Genomic DNA, 26,654 nt, shown 5'->3' with positions numbered 1-26,654 from the left:
AGCCTTCTCTGTACGTATTCCCAGTTTCCTTCTATTCTGTCTCCTCTTCCTTCATCCACAAATTTCTTCTGTGCCTCGTTTACCCGTGCCCTTCTTTTGGTTTTCTTGCTCCGAGCATCTTTTTTTTAGTTTCTCTTAAATAAGGGCAACCTCTTTCCAGCCCTCAGGGTGAAGTTTTAATCCCAGCCAAACTTTACAACTTTTTCATCCCTCATGGAACTTGGACAGCAAACTGCCTTGCTCTCTGGACTTCATAGTCCATACCATCAGAGCAATTTAGCCAATCAGTGACAGAAGCTTCCATGTCACACATTTACATACTGCAGTACAACTCACACTGACCCCATTTTAAAGGTAATGCTAGGCCAACCAATAGTTTAGCAGCAACAAGCAATGAAACAATGGCTTAGCCCCACGTCACACAGCAGCAATGGCAGAAGAATACAGCAGCCACACTCTTTGTTCCGGGATCCCACATGTTGGCTTGTTCACACTAAGCCATGGTTTGGACCACTCGTTTCCATGAAGCCCCTTCCGATATTCTCACTCCAAGCGATCACTTTGCCATTTGGGGATTTCTTACCTTGTAGCAACATTTCTGGCTGAAACAAATGACCAAAAAGAGCTGCAGACTCAAAAGAATTGATAAAAGTGCACACCTACCATATCCCAAGCCCTTACACAACTAAGAATACAACTGAAATAAAATAACAGTGACTATTTTATTGAACATTATTTAATACCATATCAAAACACCTTGACTAATAGGGGAAGCTTCCCTTCCCAAGCTTTGAATATTTTTTTATTTTTTTATTTTTTTTTAATTTTTTACTATATAAATACAGATACCTTTTCCTGCTTGGATGGAGGTCACCGGGGCAGGGGCTTTTTTCCCATGGCTGAGGCGGTCTCCGCTTCGTGCTCAAATGTGGATCAGGGAGGAGTGTGTGTGTGTGTCTGTGTGCGCGCATTTGTGTGTGTGTTTTAATAAAAATCGTTTGTTTTTGTTTTCCACACAGGGCTGAGAAAGGTTCAGGCATCTTAGCAGGACACTTGTGAGTGGCAAACAGCCCTTCAGAATATGCCCCTGAAGGTGCCCCAGAGTCAGGAGTTCAAACCAAGACTTACTGAGAGGAGGGAGGGAAGGGAGGAAGGGGAAACCAGGGGACTTTTGGCAATGAAGGTGGGGGGTGTCCCTAGGTGAGGCAGGAGGGAGAAGAGAAGGGTCTCGGGAAATTTGGCTCCTCAACTGCCGGAGCGGCTCGAGCCAGGAGGCCAAGAGGACGCAGTCTTGTAAACATCACCAGGAACACACATCAGTTGACACGAAATGGCTGTTTTGTAAACACTTGAAAGACAAACCTACGACGCCTTCAAAAACGTGACAGAAAATGCCCTTTCCTCCACAGGATGAGGGTAGGGGGCTGGCGTGGTGGGAGGGGGGGTCTGTTGTTTCCTCTTCTTTTTCCAAGGGGTGGAGGTGAAAAGGAGAAGGGGAGGGGGGCTGGGAAATCACCTTTTCAGTGCAAAAGTGTGACCCGCGTATGGCAGGAAGGGCCGAGTCCTTGTCAAATGGTGGGTGACTCTCTCATGCTCCGTTTGGCTAGCAACCAGGTCTGGCCCAAACATCATGGCGCCGCTGGGCGACGGCCGCCGGCTCTGGCACCGGGCACTCCTCTCGACCCAGGCTGGCGGCTGCCGAGGTGTAGCCCTGCAAGGGCAGCAGCTTCTCTTGGGGTGGGTTCTTGTCTGCCCTTTTAAGTTGAGAAGTTAACACAAGCCCCTCGCCCCCACTGTCGTCCCAGTGGGGTCCAGAGCCTGCTCAGAGGAGGTTGGGTGAGGGAGGGGTGATGGATGGCAGGACAACCTGTTGAGAGAAATGACAGGATCAATGATTGCCATGTGCACAGAGAAGCGAGCTCAAGTCGAGGAAAGCAAGTTCTTGACAACACCAACCGAGAGGAAAAACACATTTAACCCCCACAGAATAAGGGGAGTTTAAACTTAACACAAAACCAGAGTATTCTTTTATATGAGATGAGAAATCCATTATGGGTATTCTTACAAATGCACCCCTTGTTCTGCAATGGGTAATATACCCTTTCAGTGAAAGAAAGAAAAAAGGAAGCTTCCATACAGGAGCTTAATATCACAAATAGGTTGTTAGCCAAAATTTTTTTTTTTTTTGCTTTATGGGATTTTTCCTGGAAATGGAAAATCTGGATTGAATTGAGGTTGCGGGGGACATAAGAGAAGCATCATGTTGATGCTATAAAAATATGCATGCAGAAGATGTGTTTTTAAACACAAAAGTAGTCTAGGAAAATTTGAGGGAACTGTTTCTGCGTGGCAAGGCTTTTTGTAAAATGTGGTTTGTCAGCCCACCAAAGAGTGTCACCTTAACTGGTAGACAGTACATCAACATGATACCCTGAGAACATCAAAGGCCCCTCCTCATTGCAAAGAAACACAACACATACTTACTTGGGCTTTTTTTCCACATTAATGAAACTCTGGCTTATTGCAGAAGACCCAATGCTACTTCTAGAAATAATTCTTAAAAGTATACAGTCGACTACAGGTGTCTTGCTTTTTGTTAACTGTACCATAGGCTGACTTAACTAGTAAACAGCTTGCTGATGATATCCCTGAAAGGCTCAGTAGTTTGTAGAAATGTGTTCCATGTTTAAGTAGAGAAATTGACAGAGATTAACACATACAAGCAAATAAAAACCAGGGCATTTATGAGGGTTTGCAGCTTGTGCAGACAAGTCATATTCATCAACTGCAAAACTATTTCTGAATATCCTGGTTTTTACTCATCAATCAGATTTATCTTCTTGTTGGGCTGACACCTCTTTTAAGTTCTGTCAGCTTAATATGTTTTGGTTGTTTTAAAATTTCATCTATTGGGTAAAGAATGACTCAGGGGTTAGTTCTTATCTTTAAAATATAGTGTTGGAGAAACTGATAGTGTTTGTTGATTGGTTGCCCTCTGCTTGTTTTTTGTAAACGCTTCATGCTAAAACTTGGCAATAAATAGAAGTGTGGGTGGTGTTTTAAGGCCTCCAGGTGTTTCAAGAGAAGATTTCTGAGCAAAGCCTCACCTTGGGAGAGGTCAGCAAGCGTTGCCAGGGTCAATCCGAAGGGTGTTCTGGGCAGGATCTGTTCACTTCAAACCAGGAATCTATACAACTGAAGAAGAAAAGGTGGGTATTAGACCCCACAACAGGGGAATCCTTGAGGCTAAGTACTTGCCCTAACTCTACAGGCTGGTTGTGGATGAGGAGCAGCATGGCTACCTGTGCCCAGCAGAAGGGGCTTGAGGAGGAAGAAGCACCCAAGGAATTCTGCGGCCCATATGAAGGTGCCATGGGGCAGGTTTGGCCATTTGCGGGAGCCCTGCTGTCCCACAATGGAACTCTACGGGGAGAGATTGCTGAACTCAGGTCTTCTTCATACTCTACCTTTTATGGTAAATGCACAGGCAGGGCAGCCGGGCTATCGTGTCCCCCTGCAGGAGTTCCTCCAGGCAGATGACACACTCGCCTGCATCCTTTGTTAGGACATCATCTGCAGGGGGGAATGAAGGTCAGAGAAGGCGGTTGAGCAATGAGCACCAGGCAGAAATGGGTTCCTACCCTCCTGTGCCATCTTGGCAACCTTCCAGCCTCAAGAGGAAGATTGTAAGGGCCCATAACAGAGACAGAATTTCTCACTCCTGGATTTGTCCATGGGCTAATGCTACAAAGTCCCTCTTCTCATGCAACCTTGGTCTTGCAGAGAGCAAGCCCTCCCCTACACTGCAGTTCCACGGGTAGTCATCTTGAGCCCAACAGCGGCCATATTGTAAACAGTCACTTGCTCGTTCATTTGTGCAGATAAGAATCTTCTCCAAGCCACCAAGCAGGAGAGATCCCCCCTCTCTTTTAGGGCAACAAATGATTACCACCAGCACACCTAGATAGGTGAGCTGGGGACAAGGGCTGGCTTCTTTGTACAGATCTTGAATGTGAGAACCAACTAATTTGTTCCTGACCGCTCTCGAAGGGAGGACCTTCTGAAAAGGCAACGGGAGATCTGTCTAGAGACTTGGGACCTAGTCTTCATAGAGATGGTAAGCCTGTGTCTAGGTTCCACTAATTCAGACTACAGGCAGAGCTCATGTGGTGGACCATAAACACTTCCTTGAGAAAAAACATTCCTACCCACAGAGAGTTAGCACGTCAGGGGGCTTGCTTCTATTCTAGTTTTTATTACTATGTTGCTAGTTTCACAGACCAATCTTGCTCACGCTACACGAAGCATCCTGCTGAAAGGGAAAGGAAAGCAAAACAGAACTCAGAGGAACCAATGATCACGAAATGAGAAAAGGGAATAACCCAATTGCTACCTACAAAACAAACAATGATTGTGCTGTATGCTTTAGGAATAAGACATCCAAGCCAAAGGCAGTCACAGGCAAGTGCTAAGAGAAAAGCCCAAGCAATATTTTCACACTGATTATCATTTCAGCTTATTAGTCACTTTACCCATGTCTTAAAACATCTTGGAAATAGTAGTAAACAGAATAATTAAAAGCAAAACAAGGGTATTGTACTATGAAAAACAATCCCTCTGTCCAACCAACCACAGAGAGCATCCCCAAGGGGAGGAGACACCCATCAACTGCTGTCAAATGAAAAAAAAAAATAGCACTCAAATGCCTGGGAAATGTCTTCGCCTAGTGCTAAAAAGATATCAGTGTTGATGGCAGGAAAGTTTTCCAGAGAGAACATTCCATATAACCTGGTGGTGGGCGCTACTAAAAAGGCCCATTCCCTCCTCATCACACTCTGGACAGCTTATTATATAGAGAAGTTGCACTGTCTTGAAAATCTGATTAAATGCAATTCAGATATCATGCCAAACCATTGTTATGGAAGACTAAGCATGGTTTAGTGTGATGTCTGAATTGGATATCACACTCCTACTGCAACCAGAACATAACATTACAAAGGAGTGTTTATTTTGCAGAACTCATTTTGATTATTCACCCCTCTTTTCAGGAACACTCACTCTGGGAGGCTGCTGCCATTATGCTCTCCAACCAGATAAGCTGACAAAAACTAAGAGGATCCAGAGCAAAAGCGGTAAAAATCACTGTCTGAAACATTAAGCGGTAACATTTCTCTCTCTTCTTATATGCAGAGTCTGCATGCTAAAATAGAAATTGCCACCTGCGCTTGCCATGCTAAAAGCACCTTTTGTGCCACTGCACTAGTTAAGTGTGCATAAATCTAATCATGTAATTCTTTAGCTCCTTGGAAGCCGGTGAAGATCATTACTCGGTTGACAGCCCTAACAAATAGTGCAATATTCTTCTCCTCTGGAAGCCTCTGAACTAAACGCAGGCCAGAGAGGCTGCTAGGTTGACACTGAGAGGCATCAAAGGAAACCAGCATCCCACTGTCTGATGCCTGGAGGCAGTTCTGTGAAAGCCCTCCTTTGCTTCACAGCTCCAAAAATAGGCAACAAAGGTGAGGACAAAGGGAGGGGGCACATGATGAGTTGCTAAGCACTGCAGTTCTGCTGTTTCCACAAATCCCCTGCCACTTTTCCCACCCCCACCCCGCTGCCTGACCTGACACAACCCTGCGTAAGAGCAGGCTGAATGCATGGTAAGGGCTCATTGGGGTAGTGGGGTGGGGTGCTGAAGAACAGGGATCCTCATGGTGGGGAGGGCAGCAGAGAAGGCAGCTCGGATTTAATCTTCCAGCACCACCGCGTAAGGTGCACCATCTCTGGCTATGCTCAATTTGGCAGGCTGAGAAATTTCTGCGTGGGGAGGGAGTGATGGAGCTGCCTTCCCTATCGCAGGCTGCTGTCAGGCAGGCTGGGGAAGGCCCAGCTGTGATGCAGAGCGACCAGCTCCTCCTCCTGACCTGATTTCTAGCTTGCAGCCTCAGGAGCTGCCTGGCGCCGTCTCTGCCAGCACAGCCTGGGCGGATCCTGTGTAGCGTCAGGGACACTGGGGGACTAATGCAGCCTGGCACCGACAGCTTGGAGCAGGTGCCGGTCAAGCCATTCCCCCCCCCCACACCCCGGTTGCTGGGCAGGCCGGCTCATCACTCCTGGGGGGCGGGAGAGAGCAGCCAGCCCCCTTGCCATGCTGAGAGCCAGCTGAGCTGCAAAGCAGTGACTGCAGCAGCCCTGAGCAAAGCCTGCACTGCTCTCTGTGTGAGAAGCAGAAAGCAAGCGAGTGCCCTGAGCGAGGGAAGCGGGTCACTGGCTCTGCAAAGGAGGCTGAAGAAATCACCTGGGGTTCTTGGTCTATACCAACCATGCATGCATGCACACACACTCACCCACCCACCCACCAAGCGCTAGACTACTGCCTTTGCTCCAGCAGCAAAAGGAGGGCAGTGCATGCCCACCCCCCACAATGAGCTCACAATCAACACTATCTAAGAACAGGATTTGATACCCAGTACATAAAAGCCTTCTATTGTAGAGTTTCTAGTCCTTATGGCTGCAGAGTTAATTCAGAAGAATTTAAGCAGGTGGGGGGGGGATCCCAGAAACTCAGTTTGCATCTTTTGAGAGTGCATTGCATAAAAAATGGCTTAGTACTTATTTTTCCAGGCAGCAGTTTTTAATACTTCTCTCTGTATTTTTTAGCACATAAGCCGACACAGTTCTGAGGAGCACAGGTGACGCCACCAAAAGCCCAGGCTGGAAGAACGCGACATGGTGTATCAACACTCGCTGCTGGACAGCTGACCTCAGGTCTGGGGAATCTGGTGCCTCCAGCTGCTGTTTGCCTACAACTCTGACCTTGCCTGACCATTGGACCATGATGGCTCGGGTTGGTGGGAGCTGGAGTCCCAACCAAGTCTGGTTGTTCACCCTTGGGCTTGCATGAAAGATGCTGAGAAAGGTGAGCTGGTTAAGAACACAAGGTGGCAACAGGCAAGTCAGAAGGGGCTCAAAAGCCCCCACTTACCATTGTAGGAGAGGCGGGGCTTGCTCAGACACATGATAAAGTGCATTTCCATTTCGTCGGAAGCCACGGATTTGGAACAAATGGGGCACTTGAAACCTACAAAGGAGCAAAAGAGAAGGACATGTGGATTAGAGAGGGATGCTGACTCTGACACCATCTTAGGAACACAGGAAGCCGCCTCCTGCCAAGTCAGACCTGACATGAAGTTAAAATCTCCCTGAGGTCACATGTACTAAATGTCAGGCAACCCTGTAAGGGAAGGTGCAGCTGAAAGAGTGCCAGATTTGATTTCCATAACCAAACCAAACCCTTTCTCAGCCCTATCTGGACACGACCTTCTGCATACGAGCAACTGCTCTGTAATCATTTTCTTTGTGGATGACTTTGTAACTGTATTCCTAACATGCTCAAAAACGTCTCGTGGGCCAGGCCCTCTCCAGCCTGGCATCTTTCTACCACAGAGGGAAAGAACGTGCACCTCCCAAGAAATGCCTCTGCGCTGCCCTTCGGCCGTGTGAGACAGACAGCTGCAGTCAGAGAGGTCACAGGAAGGAAGGACAGGACACGGAAGGAGAGAACTCTGGAATATGCCACAAGGCTTTCCTGAAAAACAAGAAGCAAGCAAGCGCAATCTTTTCATGCTCACGTATGAGAAAAGGCAGCACCTGATCCTGGATGCCCCCTATGAATGTTTCCAGAGAATTAGCCTAAGCTAAGGGGTTGCAGCAAAACTAGAGTCTTGAAGCATTTTAAAGACAAACAAGTTTATTGCAGCATTGTATTTAAGGGGTGACAAGATGCTCTGTTGTTTTCTCCCTGAAGAACCAGGACATATGGCTGGCCTTTGCCCATGAAAGAAGTTTAGTGCTCTTAGGAGGAATATTAGCAAGACAGGTAGAAAATAAAGTCACATTACGAGTCTTACAAATATCTCTATTTCTTACCATGAACATATATACCATAAATCTATATCAGGCCTACACAATTGGTGACGCACCAAGCAATTCCCAGCTTATCAGGGGACCTACAAATCTCCATTGTTTGCTGTTTTCCTGGACTAGGATCACAGAATAGTTGCCAAATACCTGGTGGGCCACAATACATGACTGATAGGTTGTGTCTGTCTTTATGGGTCGTGCAAACTGTGGAGGCGTATTTTTCCCTTTAAGTTTCCCTTAATAAAAATATTTTTGAAAACTCAAATTCATTTCACATAAACCTACAAGAGAGACATGAACTAGAAACGCACAAAATAAAACAAAAAGTGAACCTGCAGTGCAGTACTCATTTTTATTGTGAATGCCTCACTTGAGCTGGGTCTAGAGATGAACATTCTTAGTCCAGTCAGAAGCAAAATTAAATGTGCGCTTCCAAGAAAACAGCAGCAACCCCCTGCATTCCGTTGGCTACAGAAATTTTATGCTTTTCTATCAAACATGGAACATAGTAGTGCAATGGGTCCAAAAGTTTGCCTCTTGGACACACATCTCTCTCCAAGTGGAAAAAAAAAAGCTTCAGCCTGTCAAGTCCCCAGGCTAAGAAAGAAATTGCTGGACAGGCTCCCAAATGGGAACTTACTCCTAGTACGGGACCAGAGGAACAAGAGTAGAAAGAGCCAGGGCAGGTTAAGGTTAACACCAAGGACTGTCAATCAACGCAGTACAGTGGTACCTTGGGTTACATACACTTCAGGTTACATACGCTTCAGGTTACAGACTCCGCTAACCCAGAAATAGTACCTCAGGTTAAGAACTTTGCTTCAGGATGAGAACAGAAATTGTGCTCTGGCGGCGCAGCGGCAGCAGGAGGCCCCATTAGCTAAAGTGGTGCTTCAGGTTAAGAACATTTTCAGGTTAAGAACGGACCTCCGGAACGAATTAAGTACTTAACCCGAGGTACCACTGTACGAATAATGGTTTCTGATGCCAGGTGCCCTGAGTGAGCACAGCAGGAACTGCTCACCTTTATGCCATCTTATGCCTGTCACAAACTGCCAAGGAAACAACTCCCTGCTTCCTTCACCCATGCCCCCCAAGGAAGTGTTCTGCATGGCATAAGCCTTTGGAGGCAATGGCTAATGTCACCTGGGAACCTTCAGAGATAACACCCAGCCTCAGCCTCAGCTGGATACCCTCAAGAGCCTTAGAGCTGCAACTCCCATCATGGCCTCAACTGGAGGGCACCAGGTTGGGGAAGGCCACTCTAAATAATGCTAATCCATAAAGCTACCCCTTTCTGCAGCTATGTAGCAAACATGGACCCTCCCCATCAGGAACTTCAGTTTTCAGGAACTCAGAGATGTGGGGCAAGAAAGTGGGGATTTCTACAAACTGAGCCATGGGAGGCTGTTTAAATATATTTGTTACAATTTTGCAAGATCAATAGTTCCTCTAGCTGTGGGATAATGAGGAAGGTCTGTTCCCGTTTTAAAAGCCCTCATTAGGATGTGTGGAAATAAGGGCTGCTAGCCAATTAAAGACTTTTCAGAAGATTAAATGCTCTGTTAAAAAGCAGACAATAACTTTGATTAGAATAATTCTGCATATCATAAAAGCTTTTGCATATTACAAAAGACTATGTTTATAACAGTTGAAAGTGTTTTAAGCTGTAAAAAAACTTTTAAAGCTTTTAGTTTCTGTACACTTCTCGCAACATCTTTCCCTCTCTTTTTCATTTCACTAATACAGCAAGTTTAAAGTGGTTCCAACAAATAAACAAACTAGTTGCTTGCAGCTCTATTTATTACAATCTGCACTCCCCAATCAATTAAATCTCTAGTAACTTATCAATTAAAGGGATATGAAAATGAGCCTGATCTAGAATTTTCCATATGATAGTTCCAAGCCCGGTGTGTGTGTGTGTGTGTGTGTGTGTGTAAATGCAGTGTTCCCTGCACCCCTTAAAATCCACATTTCAGGATATGAATCTTGCAACAACTGGATGGTATACAGCTGTGGTTGGCAGACCTGCAGCATCAACTGTACTGCACTGTGCTTGATGCAGTATGATTTTTTATGGTATATTTGCAGACATGATAGGGATCACCTGAGCAAAGTTCATGGATCACTCGCAGACCACAGACCACAGTTGCACAAAAAAAGAGGTGAGCTCAAAAGGTGGTGAAGCTGAAGCTACACAGTTTTAATTCTTGAAGAAGCATTATTGGTGAAATACAGCTAACCCAGAAGTTACAACATGGACACCTAAGAGATGCTGAACACTTTCATGGCTGACATTCTAGACACCTAAGTGTCACACTGTACAGACCATTTTGACATGTTAAGTGTTGCTGTTGGGGAGATCATTTTCAGGGATGCCACAGCATCATTTGCAGCTACTCTAAAGGAGGCAAACATTTTGTTCCCGGTTCTCACACAGACTTGGAACATCAACAAGCCGGGAGTGCCTCGAGACACAAAGTATTTCCATACCCTTTTAGAAGCAGGTTGCAGTCCAGGCTGATGCACACATTATGCCAGCCACGTAGCAACGAAAATGCCATTGAAAACAAACCCAAGCTGACGAGGAAGAGACAACTAACACGTGATATTGGCTTTCACCTGGGCAACCAGGAGCGGCTCGTTTCTGTCACCCAGCAACCATCCTCTATTTTTATAGCTCTGAAGCCTATCTTTTTCCTCCCAGATCCAAATGCAGATGTACACAGCCCTGAAAGCAACACACTTGCCTCAGTCCTTTTATTAATCAAGAAATCAACCAGTATGCAGACATGCAATCTTTTGGCACAAAGGTGGCTAGAGACAGATGGTGGCTGCCTCTGCCCTCAATGTCCCTGCTGCCCAGGCCCGCCAACTCTATGGTGCTGAGGCCTCTATAGCTCCCCCCCCCAATGTCTGCTGGGATGGGACTCAGCCCCCCGCCCCCAATCTTAGAGGCCAGAGGAGGCTTGGCGGGATGTCACCCCCAATGTTGGGTGCAACTTGGTGCCTGTGCTGCTGCCATCTTGCTTAAAGTTCTGGTAAGGATGGCACTAGCAGCATAGACTTGGAAAGGCAAAATACTTGCTTTGACTTGATGGGCCTACTGGCGAGTCTAATTGCTGACTCAGCCTTATGCTACACTTGTGTGTATTATTAGGGCTTGCCAATAGGCGGCCGTGCATACCATACCACTCTTGACATCCTCAAGGCCTCTGAGTCCCTACAAACTCACTGCCCCTGAGTCATGAGGTGTGTAAGAATGGCTACCCCTTTGTCCCCTGAGAAGTACAAAGATGCTGAAGGAGCAACTTGGAAGATTGACCCTCTTTCCCACTTCAGCTCTATCTGCTTTTCAAGAAACAGATTAATTCTTCTGGTTCCAACTTTTATCCAGATCAATTGGAAAAGTAAAGTCTGTCTCTCGGTGGTGGGCTGATCTGGGATTTTATTTTGATTTTTGGGTGGGGCAGGGAGGGAGAGACATGATCAGAGGGTGGTAGCCACAGTACCTGCAACAAAATCCAAATTTATATTATCCAACTCCTGGTGTACATGCATATTTTGCTAACTGTGTGTTAATTGTGCCCTCAAGCCCTCAACATCCTCAAACGCAGTCTCCAGCCCCTTTTTTGTCTCAGGATTGTTGCTGGACTAATTGCAGAAGTGAAACAGCCGTTGCCAACAAGGTCTGTGAGTTTCAGTTCCCACAGCATAACCAAGTGCAGCTGGAGCATCGGATCTGTGAGAGTGATTTTGGGGTGAGCATGCAGAGTGCATGGCTAAATACCCACCACCACCATTTACCTGTACATTTTATTTCAGGATAAGCTACCTTGACTTGTCAGACTATGACTCCCAACTCCTGCTTCCTTGGAACACGCAAAGAGGTGTGAGCAGTCCAAGAGCAGGAAAGGAGATTCCCCTCAAAATGGGAGGGAAAGAGCATCCAAGAGGGGAAAGCTCAGCGCTGCTTTCGCCTGAAGTGCAAGTTCAAACAAAGGCTGCTCATTCTGCCACAAACTGGGATCGGGACATAGGATAAAAATAAGGATGCACATACTCTTTTTAAAAAAGCCAACAGCCCATGTCAACAGCATGCTATATTCCCCTAAGGGCAGGGCTAGGACGCTGCTTTGACTGACACCCCCAGGTGATGAGCACAGGCTGGAATGCTGGCCAGTAGCCCAGGGACAAGGTCTTGGCATGCCCAGGCAGAGTTTATTTAGGTTTTGCACAGTGGTGCCATCACAGCCACCACCATGTGCATACAGCCCACAGCAATGCTGACCTTTCTTTGGCCTCTGAGCAGGAAAAAGCCATGGTGCCGTGATATGATGGTAAAGGAGTCATCTGCTAAAGGAGTCATCTGGAGATCTCCATGATGGTCTGCACACCATACATTTCTTAAGGGATAATTTAAAAAGCCCCCCTGGATCAGACCAATGGCTTGGCGAGTCCAGCATCCGGTTTCCTACAACGGCCGACCAGATGCCTATGGGAAACCCACAAGCAGGATTAATCATGCTTGTTGACAACCAGATGCACAACACTGGATGGCAGACTTACATTCCAACAAATCATCCCTTTGGCAGTACGTCCCTTGTCACGCTCAGGGACACTTCTGATCATCCTATCTATTGTCAGCCCTTTACAGCAGAAATACACACACAACCCAGTAGGTACCTTTCTGACTTAGGTAAACAACTACAGGCGAGACCCTGTGTCACAGCTCAGTGTCAAGAGCATACTGTTGTGTCGCAGGAGTGGGTAGAAGATAGATTTGGTTCTGCTATATATTTAATAGATTTATTTCCTGCTTCTCAGCTACAGCCCTCAAAGCAGCTACCAGTATTTACAACTGGCCCACTCCCTGTTGAACGTTCGGTGTCTTACTGATTTTTTATTATTATTATTCCAGCAGGCATTTTAACTGAAGTCTGATTTTAATGTTTTAACTGATTTTTACCTTTTCCATACTGTATTCGTTGTACGCTGCTTAGAGACGATTGCAGTTAAGCAATATAAAAATCGCTTAAATAAATTAAGGAAAAATCATTATCCAATATACCAAGAACCACATGCTCATCACTGAAGCAGAAGCCGGCCTCTGACATTCTTTCCCACAAAACTCACAGGGAAGTCACTCTTTCTCAGCCTAACCTAATTCATAGGGTTGTTGTGAGGCTAAAACGGAGAGAGGGAGAACTATGCATGCCACTCTGAATGCCTTGGAAGAAACATGAGATATAATAATAATCATAAATAATCGTGATGATCTGCCCTCCCCTGCTCTATAGCAGACACAACAAATGGATGCAAATGTCAGTGATTGTTGCTGTATTTTTATTGTTTTTATGTAAATGGCTTAGAGTTTTATCATGTATAAAACACTCATTTTAAAGTTATAATTGTATAAAGTGACCTCCAACTAAATAATGATAATTATATGTACTGTATATATCTTCCTATATACATAAAAATGTAAGGTGCTGTCACATTCCATCAATAGGTGGCTATTTTAACTGCAGCATGAAGATTATTATTAAAATGTGTATACTGCCCTGGACCCGCAGGTCTCATGGCGGTTCCCAAGATAATAACACAATATGAAAACACAAAATTAATAATCAAAACAAAAACAAAAACAACCCAATAACACACACACCCTATGCTGAATGTGTTCAGCAACATTACAGCATCACCCATAAGAATTGCAGGCTCAGGCTAACCAGATGCCTGTGTGACAGGGGCTGTGCGCAGACAGGTAATCTGTGATGCAATAAGTGATCTGCTTGTTGGGAAAGAGCAGGCAAAAGAAAGCCTTTTCCAAAGATGTAATGGTGATTAAAGCGGCCCATTTTCTCCACCAACGGGATCTGATTTATGAGCGAGAGATCTGAGGGAGCTTACGAAGCTCACAATTGTTTTGTTGCTCTGGGACTCCCTGCCTGGGCAGGAGATCTGTGTTGATATTGCAGTGGAAAGCCAGTAAGATCTGTGTGTACTAAAAGGCTTTTGACCTTTTAAAAGCTTGACTGTACTACATAGGCCTTTTTACATCAGTATCACTCCCACAGATCAAATTTACATTTTTTATGCTGGTATTTGGTGGTTTTTAACCTGCTGGCTCCTTATTCTTATTAGTTTTCTTGCATTCTGTGCTTCTCACGTTAACCACCTTGGATTGTAAAAGGAAAAAAACAACAAACAGGGCTGCTGCAACAAGGCACTGAATCTCACCCCATGCCCCTGCTTGCAGTAACTTAAGTCTCATGCCCTTTATGCCCCAGCCCTTCGCCAACACCTTTCTCTCATTCAGTACTAAATCTGGCTGCAAGTCCTTCCGGGTCAGAGATTCATATTGCCTAACAGACCCAGATCTTGTTACAGGCCACTGTCAGCCCATTAGGGACAAAGGTAATTCGGGAAATTATGGACCTGTTCATCTTCTGTAACAAGGAAAATACTAAGCACACAGCAGAGAACAAGTAATTTGTAAACAAGGGGGTTGGGGGTATACTGAGCAATCGGCTTCATTTAAAAAAAAATTATGTTTATTTTACAAGAGGTAACTTGATTGACTAAGAAAGGACAAAATATACACAATAATTAACATATTAAAAGAAAGAGGATCTAAGAGGATTGGTGTGGATTTTGTTATTTTTAAGCATAATATTCTGAGTAAGCAATGGGGAGAGGGAGGGCAGAGAAAAGAAGCACCAGCACCCTGTAAAAATAGAATTTATTGATATGCCAGACAGCTCAAGTTCAATTTCAAAGCAAACTGGTTTCCTAGAAGCCTTCATTTCCTGGATTCCCAATTCAAGGCTACAATAACTTTGTCATCAACTTATGGATGTCCCAACACCACCCATCCATCACAATCTTGCCTCCAGATGTTTTGGACTACAACTCCCACTTGTCCCATATGAAGCTTGATCCATACACAGGAAACCTAACCCGATTTCCTGCTGGGGGCTGGCTTTCCTCACCTTCTGCAAGCTCTGTGTAATCCTAGCAAGCTGCTTTTTAAAAGCTGCCAGAGTGTTGGACTAGAACTTGGGAGACCAGGGGACTTCACTGGGTGACCTTGGGCAAGTCACTGCCTCTCAGCCTAACCTGCCTCACAGGGTTGTTGTGGGGATTAAATGAGGAAGGGGAGAACCATGTATGTCACCTTGAGATCCTTGGAGGAAAAGGTGGGATATCTGTGCAGTAAATAAACAGTATGTTAGGATATCTTGCACTCTAAGCACCAAGCAAGGTGGGTCCCCTTGACTCAGGAACACAGCAGTGGTGATGCCCACATCTTTCCCAGAACTTCTCCGCTCCTCCTTACTTCCAAACCAAGCCAAACCTGCATGGACCCCTGCCTCTGTGTGGAGAGGATCACACCTCCAAAAATAGCCAGAACAGCAGGGATCAGATGTGTTATGCGAGCAGGCATATAATTTACTTCTCCATGGAATTCTTCAGTGCTAAACTGGAATCTTAAGCATGGATTTTTTCTAAAGGCTCTCCTTAGTGTGCAAAAGTGATCCAATGTCATCTGATACATACACACTGGCCATAGCAGATCCATTCATGCACTTTGCATTACCTACACTTGCCCTCAAAACTGCAATGCAAGTTGTGACCACAGTTCAGCGTGGAATTAGGGTTGGCCAACCAGCACATGTGTTTACAACAGCACAGCAATGCAGACAGGAAGTGACCAGTATTTTGTAGGTCCCTAAGTGGCTGACCTCCCAGCCTCCAGGTGCTAAACCAAGCAGCCAAAGCTGTCCATTATAGGCAACCTGAGGCCTGCTGCTCTAAACCACTCTAGCAGCACACAGAAACAAGCCAAACATGAAATTGCTTTATCTATTTCAAACTGACAACAACCTTGTGAGGAAGGTCAGGCTTAGGGGATAGGGACAGGCGCAAAGTCATGGCTGAGTGGGGATTTGAACTCTGGTCTCCTGGGTCCTAGTCCAACACTCTAACTACTATGCCACACTGGTTCTGCCAGTACAATGTGTTTGCAGGAAGCAGTATCACACCAGGGAAGGGAGGGGAAAGAAAGGTAAGCGAATGAAGGGCATGTCTGGCTGGTGCTCAATAACATTGAGAAATGCACCTGCAAGGTTGTTGGCATTTTGTGGTGGGCGAAGAACAAGAACCTTGTTAAAAGGTTCAAAGCAGTGGCTTGATGGCCAAGGAAAAAGAAGATGCAGAATCTTTATCTCCAAAATAAATAAATGCTCCTAGAGAGTCAGGGGATATTTCTCCTCTCATGAAGGAAATGTTCAGCCAGCAGTGATGTGGCAGAAAGGCCACCACTGCCACAATTGTACTCAGGAAGCTCTCTTATATATTTTGCTTCTCATTCCTTTCAAACACTCCCCAGAAATCCCTCCGTGCACCATTAAGGTTTCAAATTCGCCTGGTGGGTAGAATCTCCCAGCTGCTGCAAATGCATCAACTACTTACAGAACTCTCATTCTTGAGACAAGAATAAAATGGCATCTGCTCAGCTGCCACCTGCTGAAAAAAGGTCCAAGGAGCTGCTCCACAAGAACTGAAAGGCATCCAGGCCATATTCGCACCACATATTTACAGGACTGCCGTATCACTTTAAACTGTTATGGCATCCCTCAAAGAATTATGGGAGGTGTAGTTTGTTAAAGGCATTGATAATTGCTCAGTTCTCAGAATGGTTTAACAATCCATCCCTCTTCAAAAGGAACACAAAAGCACACACACAGGGCAAACTAAGGAGGAAATTGCTGAGGTAAAAAATAAAATACACCCAATACAACCAAAACTGTAGTAACACCAATTGCGCAGAGGGGGAAGAACAGTAAAAATTGCCAACTCACAAAATGCACAGTAGGAAACGCACATGGCCAAGAAAAGACAAGGCCACATCCACACCTCTATACCGCTGAGCCTCTCAGGCTTGCCGATCAGGAGGTCGGCGTTTCGATTCCCCACGACGGGGTGAGCTCCCGTTGCTCGGTCCCTGCTCCTGCCAACCTAGCAGTTCGAAAGCACCCCAAAAAGTGCAAGTAGATAAATAGGTACTGCTTCGGCGGGAAGGTGCGCTGCTCTGGTGTCGGTGCTCCTGGCCAGATGACCCGGAACAACTGTCTGTGGAGCAGACAAACACCAGCTCACTCAGCCTTTAAAGCGAGATGAGCGCCGCAACCCCAGAGTCGTTCGTGACTGGACTTAACTGTCAGGGGTCCTTTACCTTTACCTTTAATACCACTTTAAACAGTCATGGCTTCCCCCCCAGAATTCTGGGAACTGCAGTTTGTTAAGGGCGCTGAGAGTTTTTAGGAGACCCCATTTGCTGCACAGAGCTACAATTCCCGGAGTTCCCTGAAAGCGGGATTGATTGTTAAACTACTCTGCGAATTGTATCTCTGTGAGGGGTCTCCCAATGTGCTCATTTGATTGATGCTGTGCTGTACTTAGCCCATGCAGGGTTCGGGCCTAAAAGCAGCGGTGCCTGTCTGGAGACACGCATGATGCCGTATTCTGCCCAAATGCAACTTGCCCACTCCAGGGCAGAAGCTGAACAAACTTCCTGAAGGTTTGCAGCAAAGGTGAGCTGCCGCCAAAACCACTTCAACAGCTACCACTCATTATATCAAGGCCTCTCCGTTGCCAGATATTTGTGTTTAAAAAGGAATGTGTACTTCATAAAAGTGGAAAAATACAGCTTTTTGTATGAGCATGTTGCTTTCTGCAAGCAGCCCACCTGAAGGTTGGGGAGAAGTGTAGCAAGATTGCCATTAGGCGTGACAAAATGAATGTATTGTCCCACACATAGCAAAGCTGGGCTTTCACTGCAGGAGTCATGTCCCCCTTCCATATTATGTCTACCTTCAGCCTGAAGAGTCCTTGGCCAGAAATGATGTGAGTCGTAGTCCCATCTGGAGGGCCAGAGTATTAAGCCCCGTCTTAAGATGAAGGTTGTGACTCTCTAAATGAGGCAATTTTCAGAAACGGTGGTATCTGGCACACCAGGTGCAGCCAATGAGTTCACAACAAACAGGTAATGATCAGCTTGCAGCTTCTCTTGGCAGGCTGTTCATTTCCTTTCCCATAGGAAGTATTAAGCCGCACACACAAGCCGCTGCTTCCTGCAGAGCACAGATGCTGAAAACAGAAACCCCAGAAACGGCCTTGCTATGTGAAAGTAGACGACTCCTGTCTCCTTTCTTTTTCTGCCAAGGACACTCCTGCTGCCTCCTGCTCCACATGCAACCCCTTCTTCCAAGCAAGGAAATGCACAGCTATGCCAGTGGTATACCCATGTTTCACATCTAGTTCACAAAGCCTTTATATTTATTTATTTATCCATCCATCCATCTGATTTCTATCCCACCTTTCCTCCAAGGAGCTCAAACTGGCATGCCTTCGTTCCCCCACCCCATCCCAACAACCCTGGTAGATAGGTTAGGCTATGAGACAGTGACTGGTCCAAGGTCACCCAGTGAGCTTCACGGCTGAATGGGGATTTGAACCCAGGGCCTAGTCAAACACTCCAGCACTATGCTACACCAGCTTAACACTCTTCAGCCAATGTGCTTTTGATGGCTGGCTGCGTGTGTGTAGCTGAGAGGTTGGACACCCCATATAAAGTTAGAATTCTGCACGTTATCTTGATGAAATCTATAACTTGATTATGCACCAGCAACCGAATCCATTCTCTAAATACCTATCAGGAAGGTATTTACCTCCTTCCTTTCTTCTATAGAACTCAAGGCAAACTATCCAAGGGTTTTCTAGCAGAGGGAATTATAGGGTAGAGCACCATGCTGCAGAGGGTGCCAAAACAATGCTGTAGAATGGACCACTAGACGTGGGGGATGCTGAATTTTAGCAGCACCCAGGGTGACACTGGAATTTGAGAGCCCAAAGTCCACCACTGTTTCCAAGCAATCACCCATCCCAGAAGCTGACCAGACCTGGCCTACAGTTGCTGCATCACGGGTCTTCAGATCATGCCCTGAATCTATAAGGAAGTTGGCACACTGTACATAAACAGTGGTAACTATAAACAATAATAACAGTGCCCTTTTCACATCCAAACCCAAGGCCAACCCTCTCTCCCGAGACCCATATCCATTCACATCTCCAATAACATCACCAGCCTTGGTAGTTACACAATAAGAATATATTTTTAAACAAAGATAACAGCTTGGATCCAAAGGTGCCCTTCCATCAACCAAGAGAGCCTCTTCTACTCACAGAAGGGCCGTTTCCAACCATTTTATGGTACTTAGTGGTGAGGAAAACAAACTCTCCACATGGCTCAAAAGCACCACCTCCTCTTGCAAAGTATTGGAAGACACAAGATCTACCCACTCTGGAAGAATGGCAGATGAAGGTGATGGACTACATGGAATTGGCAGAAATGACTGGCAGAATCCGAGACCAGGGAGAAGAGTCGGTGAAAGAAGACTGGAAGAAATTCAAAGACTACTTACAGAAATATTGTAAAATTAATGAATGTTAGAAGGATGTTGGATAGAAACTAAGCGGTTTCCAGCTGTAATGCTTTAAGAGATATGGAAAAAAAGAGGTTTCACAAATGGGTAAAAGTTTAATGGTAAGGATTTGCTGAACTAACAAATCGAACTGGAATACAAAGAAGGGAGGTATGAGGAGGTCCGAGGAAATAAGTGTATGGAAGTTATGTTATTGAAAATTAATGTGTGTTTTTTAACTGTTTTTTATTTTGTATGTTTATTTTTCTTTTTTCTTGTTATATCTTAAAAACTTTTAATAAATATCTAAAAAAAAACAAAAAAAAGCACACCTCCTCTATCAATTGTGTGGCTAAGCTCACAGGATGAAGCCCTGAAGGCAAGGTTGACCCAACTTCCGTTGCATACCACGGTATGCCTCAAACACACTGGCTCAACAGGTCAGATAATTAGTGTTTGTGTGTGCAGACTGTTCTTTTTCTTAAAAAAAAGAGAGAGAGACTTCCCTTGTCATACTACTCACTGGGAAGAAATGGCCATAACCGCTTGTCTGACAGCCCTCAAACTCACCCATATGGATCCACTACAACGCCTACTGTGACTAATTAAAAAACAGGAATGCTGCACTTTTGGAGGTCTGCTGTCTTATTAGCTAGATGTTCACCTCTGCCCCATTTCTGGTGCCACAGACATCTAAAGAAAAGGTTAGTTGGCTCTGAGCAAACAATGTTGACCCAGCTCTAACAGCTGCTCAAGGAAGCCCCACCTAGAGACAGTCAACAATTGTCAAGTGACTTTTCTCATAAGAGAAGTGCTAGATTGAGGACTTAGCCCCAAACACTGAGGCTAAGCCCTTGCAAAAGGCAAGCCAAAAGCCGAGATGGGCTATGCTGTGCCTACCCAGCAGGAGGCAGCAATGCTTCTGAATACCAGATGCTGGAAACTGAAAGAGAGGGGCTCTTGTACTGGGGTCCTGCTTATGGGTTTTCTATAGGCATCTTGCTGACCACAGCACAAACAGGATGCAAAACCACATGGGCCCCCTTTGGTCTGATCCAGCAGGCTCTTCTTATGTTTAGGGAGGGCAATTGAGCAAGAGAAACCACCCTTGAAAAGTTGCTTGAACCCAGCTCTCTGCAAGGTCCATTTTAGCAATGAAGCCTCCTTTCAGGGAGGGGCTACCAGCTGTTTGGCTTATAAATAGCCACTTGCCTGGAAACCTGTAGTAAGCAACACACTTCCCTGGAAGCGCCGGGCCCTCCACCTGTCTTTTAGGTCACAAGTGACTAAACTTGGGCATGTGCAGGCAGGTGAACTACTAGTTTGCAGGCTGTTCTCTTTTGTCAATTTATTGACAAGGCTGAGTTTGGGGAGTCCACCAAAGGGACTGATAAAGATGCTTGAAATGGGGGACTGGGAGTTAGTCTCCCAGGCAAAGAATCAAGGAGTAGTAACTAACTCAGGCTTTCAGGAGCTTGATGCAGCAGCCTTGCTGAAGCCATACTGGTCTGGGGCTGGTCAGCACCTAGATGGGGAACCCTGGGGAACCCAGGCATGCCACTTTCAGTAAATGGGGAAGAGCTGTAGCTCAGAGGTAGACCATCCGCTTTGCACATGAAAGGTCCCAGCTTCAATCTGTAGCATCAGCAGGTAGGACTGGGAATGCATGTTCCCCACCTGAAACCCTGGAAAGCTGCTGCCGGTCAGTGTCGCCAATACTGATGGATCAACAGTCTGTCTGAGCTGATGTAAGGCAGCTTTTCATGAGTTTTCCAGAGTAAATTAATTAATAAAATAAAATAAATACCCAGGGAGGTTATAAGTGAATTCAAGAGCCAGCTTTCTGAATGCTACACAAGGCAGTGCTGCAATTACATCGCAAAGGAACTAAGGTTTTGTGGGAGCTGTCCGCTGCTCTTTATCCAAGAACTTACAGCCATGAACACAGATATCTTCTGTCAGAGATGTAAAGGCAGCCAGTGAAGTGGAGATGAGTCCCGTGCGCTGTGACCTTCACAGTGCTCCCGCTCCCGCTCCCCCCTTGGAAGAAAAGCTTCCCCCTCCAGCAATAGGGTATCAAGAATATTGCAACACAGATACAGCCAAGCAGAAAAGCCCCCTGCTGTTCAGGGAAATATCAAGGTGATGGAAAGCATTAATTGGAAGATTAACCTAATTATCTGGACACAGAATACATGGGTTTTAAATAATTTCTCTCTGAGCTGCACTCTGTGAAGAAGACATCGCGGCTGTAAACAATCTATGCACTCCACTTGGTCCAGGCAATTATTTTCCAAACAATACATGATTTGTCTGTGCCAGCTGGTCCACAGAAAATTAGCATCAACTAACCACAAATCTGTACTGGCAGTATAATATTTTGGTTCTGTGCATTTCTTGGTAGCCATACTGCTCTTGCAGAGGTGCAAAACACACAGACCAACTGAGACAACATGAATGGAGCAATATTAGAAATGGTAAAGATTCTCAGTTACATGGAGCTCTTCTTCTGTAAAAACAGAAATATGGCATTGCTGCTCTTAAGACAGGTCATAAGGTTTGGAGAGGAACTACATTAACTATGAAGGAATTTGATTGGCAAGGGTGACAAAGCAAAACAAAGTAGCAAATATATTTAACAGGGAAGAAGATGAGCTTGGAAAACACCAGGACTCATCAGATTTGCTTGTATCATTTAGCCTAATTGATATTTTAATCAATTAGGCAGGCAACAGATAGATGACTAAAATATCTCCCAAGATGAAAGGGACTTCCTCCACTTCCTGACAGTACCTGGTTGCAAATTGCCTTGCTAGGAGACACTGCTTAATCTTTACATCACTTGTTCCCTGCAGCACAGTGGAAGGGAAACTATGAACACACACATCAAAGTTTACCCCATGGAACCTACCAGGACTTGCCTCCAAGTTCACATGTAGAAGACAGGACCGTAAATCTCTGTACTCTCCATCCCAGATAATTTCTTTTCTCAGCTTCCCCTTAAAATGGCCTTCGCTAACCTGGTGCCTCCCCAGTTGTTTGGGGTGCTCACCTATCTACCAGAATTCTACCAAATGAGTTATCAAATATGTGTTCTACACACTTCTGAGGGCAGTAGGCCCAAATACCACTTTTCAAGGCCCCACAGATCTTATCTTCATTCTCTATGTCTTGCATACTAACAACAGGTGTCCAGGCTCAGGTAATTTGGTAAGGAACAAAGAGTGAGATTTGAAAACTAAAATCACCCTCAATTACTTACCATAACTTCTTAACAGCCTATAAAGGCCATACATTCCTGCAACTCTAAAATCTGTTCCAATTAAACACAGCCCTAAGTTAACATGCTCCACAAAAAATCTGTTGGATCAGACCAAAGGCCCATTTAAGTCCAGTATCCTGCACATAATGGGTCATCAAGATGCCTGAAGGGAGCCAACAAGCTGCAATTCATTTCTTATATTGGTGAGAAAGCAAGTTACTACTTTCCCCTTCTAGCTTTAATCCAAGATAGAGGGTGAGGTGGAGTGGGAGAGAATACAATGAAAGCCTGCTCTTTTCCCAAGAGCAAAAGAAAAATACTGTCCATTAATCAAGAGAACCACCATTTTTATCTTGTGAACTGCCCTGAGATCTTTGGATGAAGGGCAGTATATAAATTTAATAACTAATAATAATAACATGGTCTGTTGGGCAGCTTTCTTTTGCACTGATAGGTGATATGCCAAAGCCTCAGACCATACTTGCAAAACTGCCACAGGCAGCCATCCGTAAGAAAGAACAGGTCGTTACCTTAGTCTCTCCACACCCCAATAATCACTTCCTCAGCTGCCACACCAGACAAGTCACAGTGTCAATTCAACAAAAGCTGGAGTGGAGTTCAACAGTTGAAGCGCTACTGTTATTCTATAGTTGGGGTTAAATTATTGTTTGACAATTCTATTTGTACAGTTTTTATTAGCTTCCCTGGGCTCCTATGGGGGGGGGGAGGAAAGAAACACCACTTAAATAGTGGTGCATCTTCTTGTATGTCTAAAGCAGGCCCCACCCCAACCCTAAACAGAAACAAACAAACAAACAGGTGGGCACTCCAAAGTGCTGCCTGGGCACAAACTGACCCCAAATCACTGCTGCTCCTGTCAAAAGGCTTATTTGCTGGTATAAACTTTTCAAAGATGAGCCAGTCATTTTATGAACCTATAGTGTGTCAAGGGAAGTACTGTAACAGTACGGCTCTATTCTGCCTTGGTTAGACCTCACCTGGAGTTCTGTCTCCAGTTCTGGGCACCACAGTTTAAGAAGAATATTGCCAAGCTAGAACATGTACAGAGTAGGGTGACCAGGATTTTTAATGGCCTGGAAACCGAGCCTTATGAGTGGTTGTGAGGGAGTTGAGGGAGTTGGGCATGTTTAGTCTGGAGAAGAGAAGATCGGAGAGGTGATCTGAAAGCCATCTTCAAATATCTGAAAAGCTGTCACGTGAAAGACAAAGCAAGCTTGTTTTCTGCTGCTTCAGAGAGCAGGGACCCAAACCAACTGATTTAAATAACCAGGAAGGAGATTCTGACTAAACATTAGAAATAACTTTCTCATGATCAACAATGGAACAGACTCCCTTGGAAGCTGATGGGAGTCTCCTTCATTGGAGGTTTTTAAAGATAGTTTCAATGGCTATCTGTCAGGGATTCTTGAGCTGTGATTCCTGCATTGCAGGAGATTGGACTGGATGACCCTTTGGATCCCTTACCATTCTATGATTGTATATTGTATTTAATGCTTTTTGGGACTTGTAAATGTGGTTGTATGCTGCATTGATATTCTACATACCATTTATAAGTACTTTCATAAATTATATAAACAAATGAAACCTACTTGCCAGGCCTTGAGCACAGGAATGCTTCTAAACATGCTCACAGTAAACCTTTCCCTCACCACCACCACCACCACCAAGCAAGGACAACAGCCACCCTCACCTTCTTTAAAACAAAGGACTCTGAATCTCCAGTCAAGGGCTTCAAGTGTCAGCAAACTTAACCCCCAGAACGTCCAAGCGCAAGACAAGTTCACCACAGATAAGACTGCCTCTTTGCTGCCTACCTAATGGGACCCTGGCCTTGTGTTTGGGGCAAGAGGGAAGAAGGATGCATTTGGGTCCCCCTCAAAAAATAAATAAATGATGCTATAGATATGTTGCAGGATTGTATTTCTTGCACAGTTTCCCCTTCTCGTTTTCTCGGTTCCCCATGACCGTCTGAAAGGAGGCCCGGAAACAAGGCCGCGGGGACGAGCACACTCACCGCTGTGCGAGCTGAACCACCGGGGTCCGATGTGCAGAGGCAGCGCATCAGCCAGCGAGGCCCTGGACCCCAGGTAGAGCATCCCGTCTCTGTGGTGACCGCCTCCCGTCTCCTGGAAACCGTTGCCATGGGCGTAAGGGGTAGAGTCCGCGCCCGACCCACCGCCGGGACCTCGCTCTGAGTCTGCTCCCGCCGCGGCTGTCGTTGTGGTGGTGGCCCCCGCTGCAGCCGCCGCCGTGTAGAGGCCGAAGGGAACGCTGCCGGCCGCGGCGGGCTCCATGCCCAGCCCTACGCCCACGCCGGCCACGGAGCTGACGGAGCGGCTGCGCAAGCCCATGGCGGGCCCTCCGCCGCCGCCGCCCGCGCCCCGGTAGTGCCCGAAGTGGGGGGCTCCCCCGGGCGGCGGCACCGCGCTGTCGTCGCTCGACACGCCGGCCAAGGGCCCGCCCCGGGAGCGCCCCGTGGCCGTTGCGCCCGCCGTGCTCTGCTTGCCGCCCATGCCGCTGGCGGCGGCGGCAGCAGCGCCGTGGACGGGGAGGTCGAGCAGGGGCACCCGCGCCGGGGACTAGGAGCTAAAGCGGCCCCCGGAGCCGGGCATCCTCTCCCGGCCGCCGTTGCCGCTCCGGCCGCCGCCGCTCCTCCTTCGCTCCGAGCGCAAGCAGCAACAGCCCCAGCCGCCGTCCGACGCCGCGCCCCACCGGGCGGCCCGCTGCTCCTCCCGGGCTCATCCACGGCGACAAGGCAGCAGGGCCAGCGCTGCCCCGCCTCCGGGGCCCGCCCTACGGAAGAAAGACGCCGCCGCCGCCGCTGGGGCCCCGGCCTCTGTGCGCGGGTCCTCTGGCGCTGCCGCTCCGCATCCAGGCGAAGCGCGGGGAAGGCGAGGCCGGCCTCTCGCAGGAGGAACAGCAGCCCCAGCTGCTGCGGGCTCCGTCAAGGCGCGCCCCGGCCAGCCATGGAGCGAGCGAGCGCAGGCCCTCCCTTGGCTCTCCTTGCCGCCCTGCCCGCCCGAGGGCTGCCTCGGCGCGGCCTTGCCGGCGTCCCCGTCGCTCCTCGGTCAGGCTCCGCTTTCCGTCGGGGGCGGGGGCGTCCTCGCTGGCGAGCTCCCTCCCGCCTGTTCCTCCGTCCGTCCGGCTAGCCAGCCCTCCTGACGGCTGCCGGAGGAGAGACAATAGAGGCGCGCAGGACGCCTGCGCCGGAGCTTCTCTCCGCCCCCGCCACGGGGTTGCGTCAAGGGCTGGGCGGGCGAGCGGTGGGCGCGTGGACGGGGCGGGCCGCCAGGATTCCCTCCCCACCTCGCGTGAAACTGTAGGGGGAGTCGGGCCCCGTGAAAAGCAGCGGGGCGGGATCCCCCGGTAAACGCGCGCGGGGTTGCGCTGCACGGCAGCCGTCGTCCTAGTGGGCGCACTTACTTTCCCGGGGCTTGCTGCTGGGTAAACTGTGCGCAAGGTCGGACTGCAGCCCAACCGCCACCCCCACTCCCCGCACGTTTACTCGGGAGTAATTAGCACAAAGGCCACTGGGACTAGCTCCTAGGTAAGTGGGGTTTCTGGGAACCATAGGAGAAGAGAATGCTCTCGTTCTCCGTTCCTGCTTACTGGTTTCCCCCAGGCATCTGTTTGGCCAGTGTGAGAATAGGATGCTGGTCTAGATGCTGCTCCAGTTCCAGTGGTGTTGGGTATGGGGAGCCACTGTTTGGGTGCGGTGCAGGGTGCTGACCACTATGGGGGTGTGTGGCATAGGTGTTTCGTCTCTATTCCTTGTTCCGGCCTCTCTCTCTTGCATTACAGAGACTTGAGTGAGTGAGCTGGATGGACCTAACCTGACCTACATATACCCACCTGGGTTTTTGCTACTGCACCAGGTTAGACTAAGGGGTCAAGGCGAGGATGTTGCTGTTGTCTATAGGAGCACCATCTCCTTCACCAGGAAGCCTCTTGACCTTGGG

At 47.1% G+C, this 26,654-nt stretch overlaps 1 protein-coding gene across 1 annotated transcript; it reads right to left on the bottom strand.

The window, feature by feature from the left end:
• Nucleotides 1-703: 703 nt before the first annotated feature.
• ZNRF1 (zinc and ring finger 1) lies at nucleotides 704-25,311 on the bottom strand. Its single transcript, XM_083515218.1, has 5 exons — nucleotides 24,710-25,311; nucleotides 6,986-7,081; nucleotides 3,468-3,573; nucleotides 3,108-3,195; nucleotides 704-1,867 (listed from the first exon to the last, which is right to left on the bottom strand). The coding sequence occupies exons 1-4, from the start codon at nucleotides 25,206-25,208 to the stop codon at nucleotides 3,138-3,140; spliced, it is 759 nt and encodes a 252-aa protein (XP_083371344.1). The 5' UTR covers nucleotides 25,209-25,311; the 3' UTR covers nucleotides 704-1,867; nucleotides 3,108-3,137.
• Nucleotides 25,312-26,654: the final 1,343 nt, after the last annotated feature.

The sequence above is a fragment of the Podarcis liolepis genome (genome assembly GCF_965112155.1).
Source record: "Podarcis liolepis genome assembly, chromosome: 7".
In the NCBI taxonomy this organism is placed as follows: Eukaryota; Metazoa; Chordata; class Lepidosauria; order Squamata; family Lacertidae; genus Podarcis; species Podarcis liolepis.
This window is presented reverse-complemented; position numbering and strand designations above follow the sequence as displayed.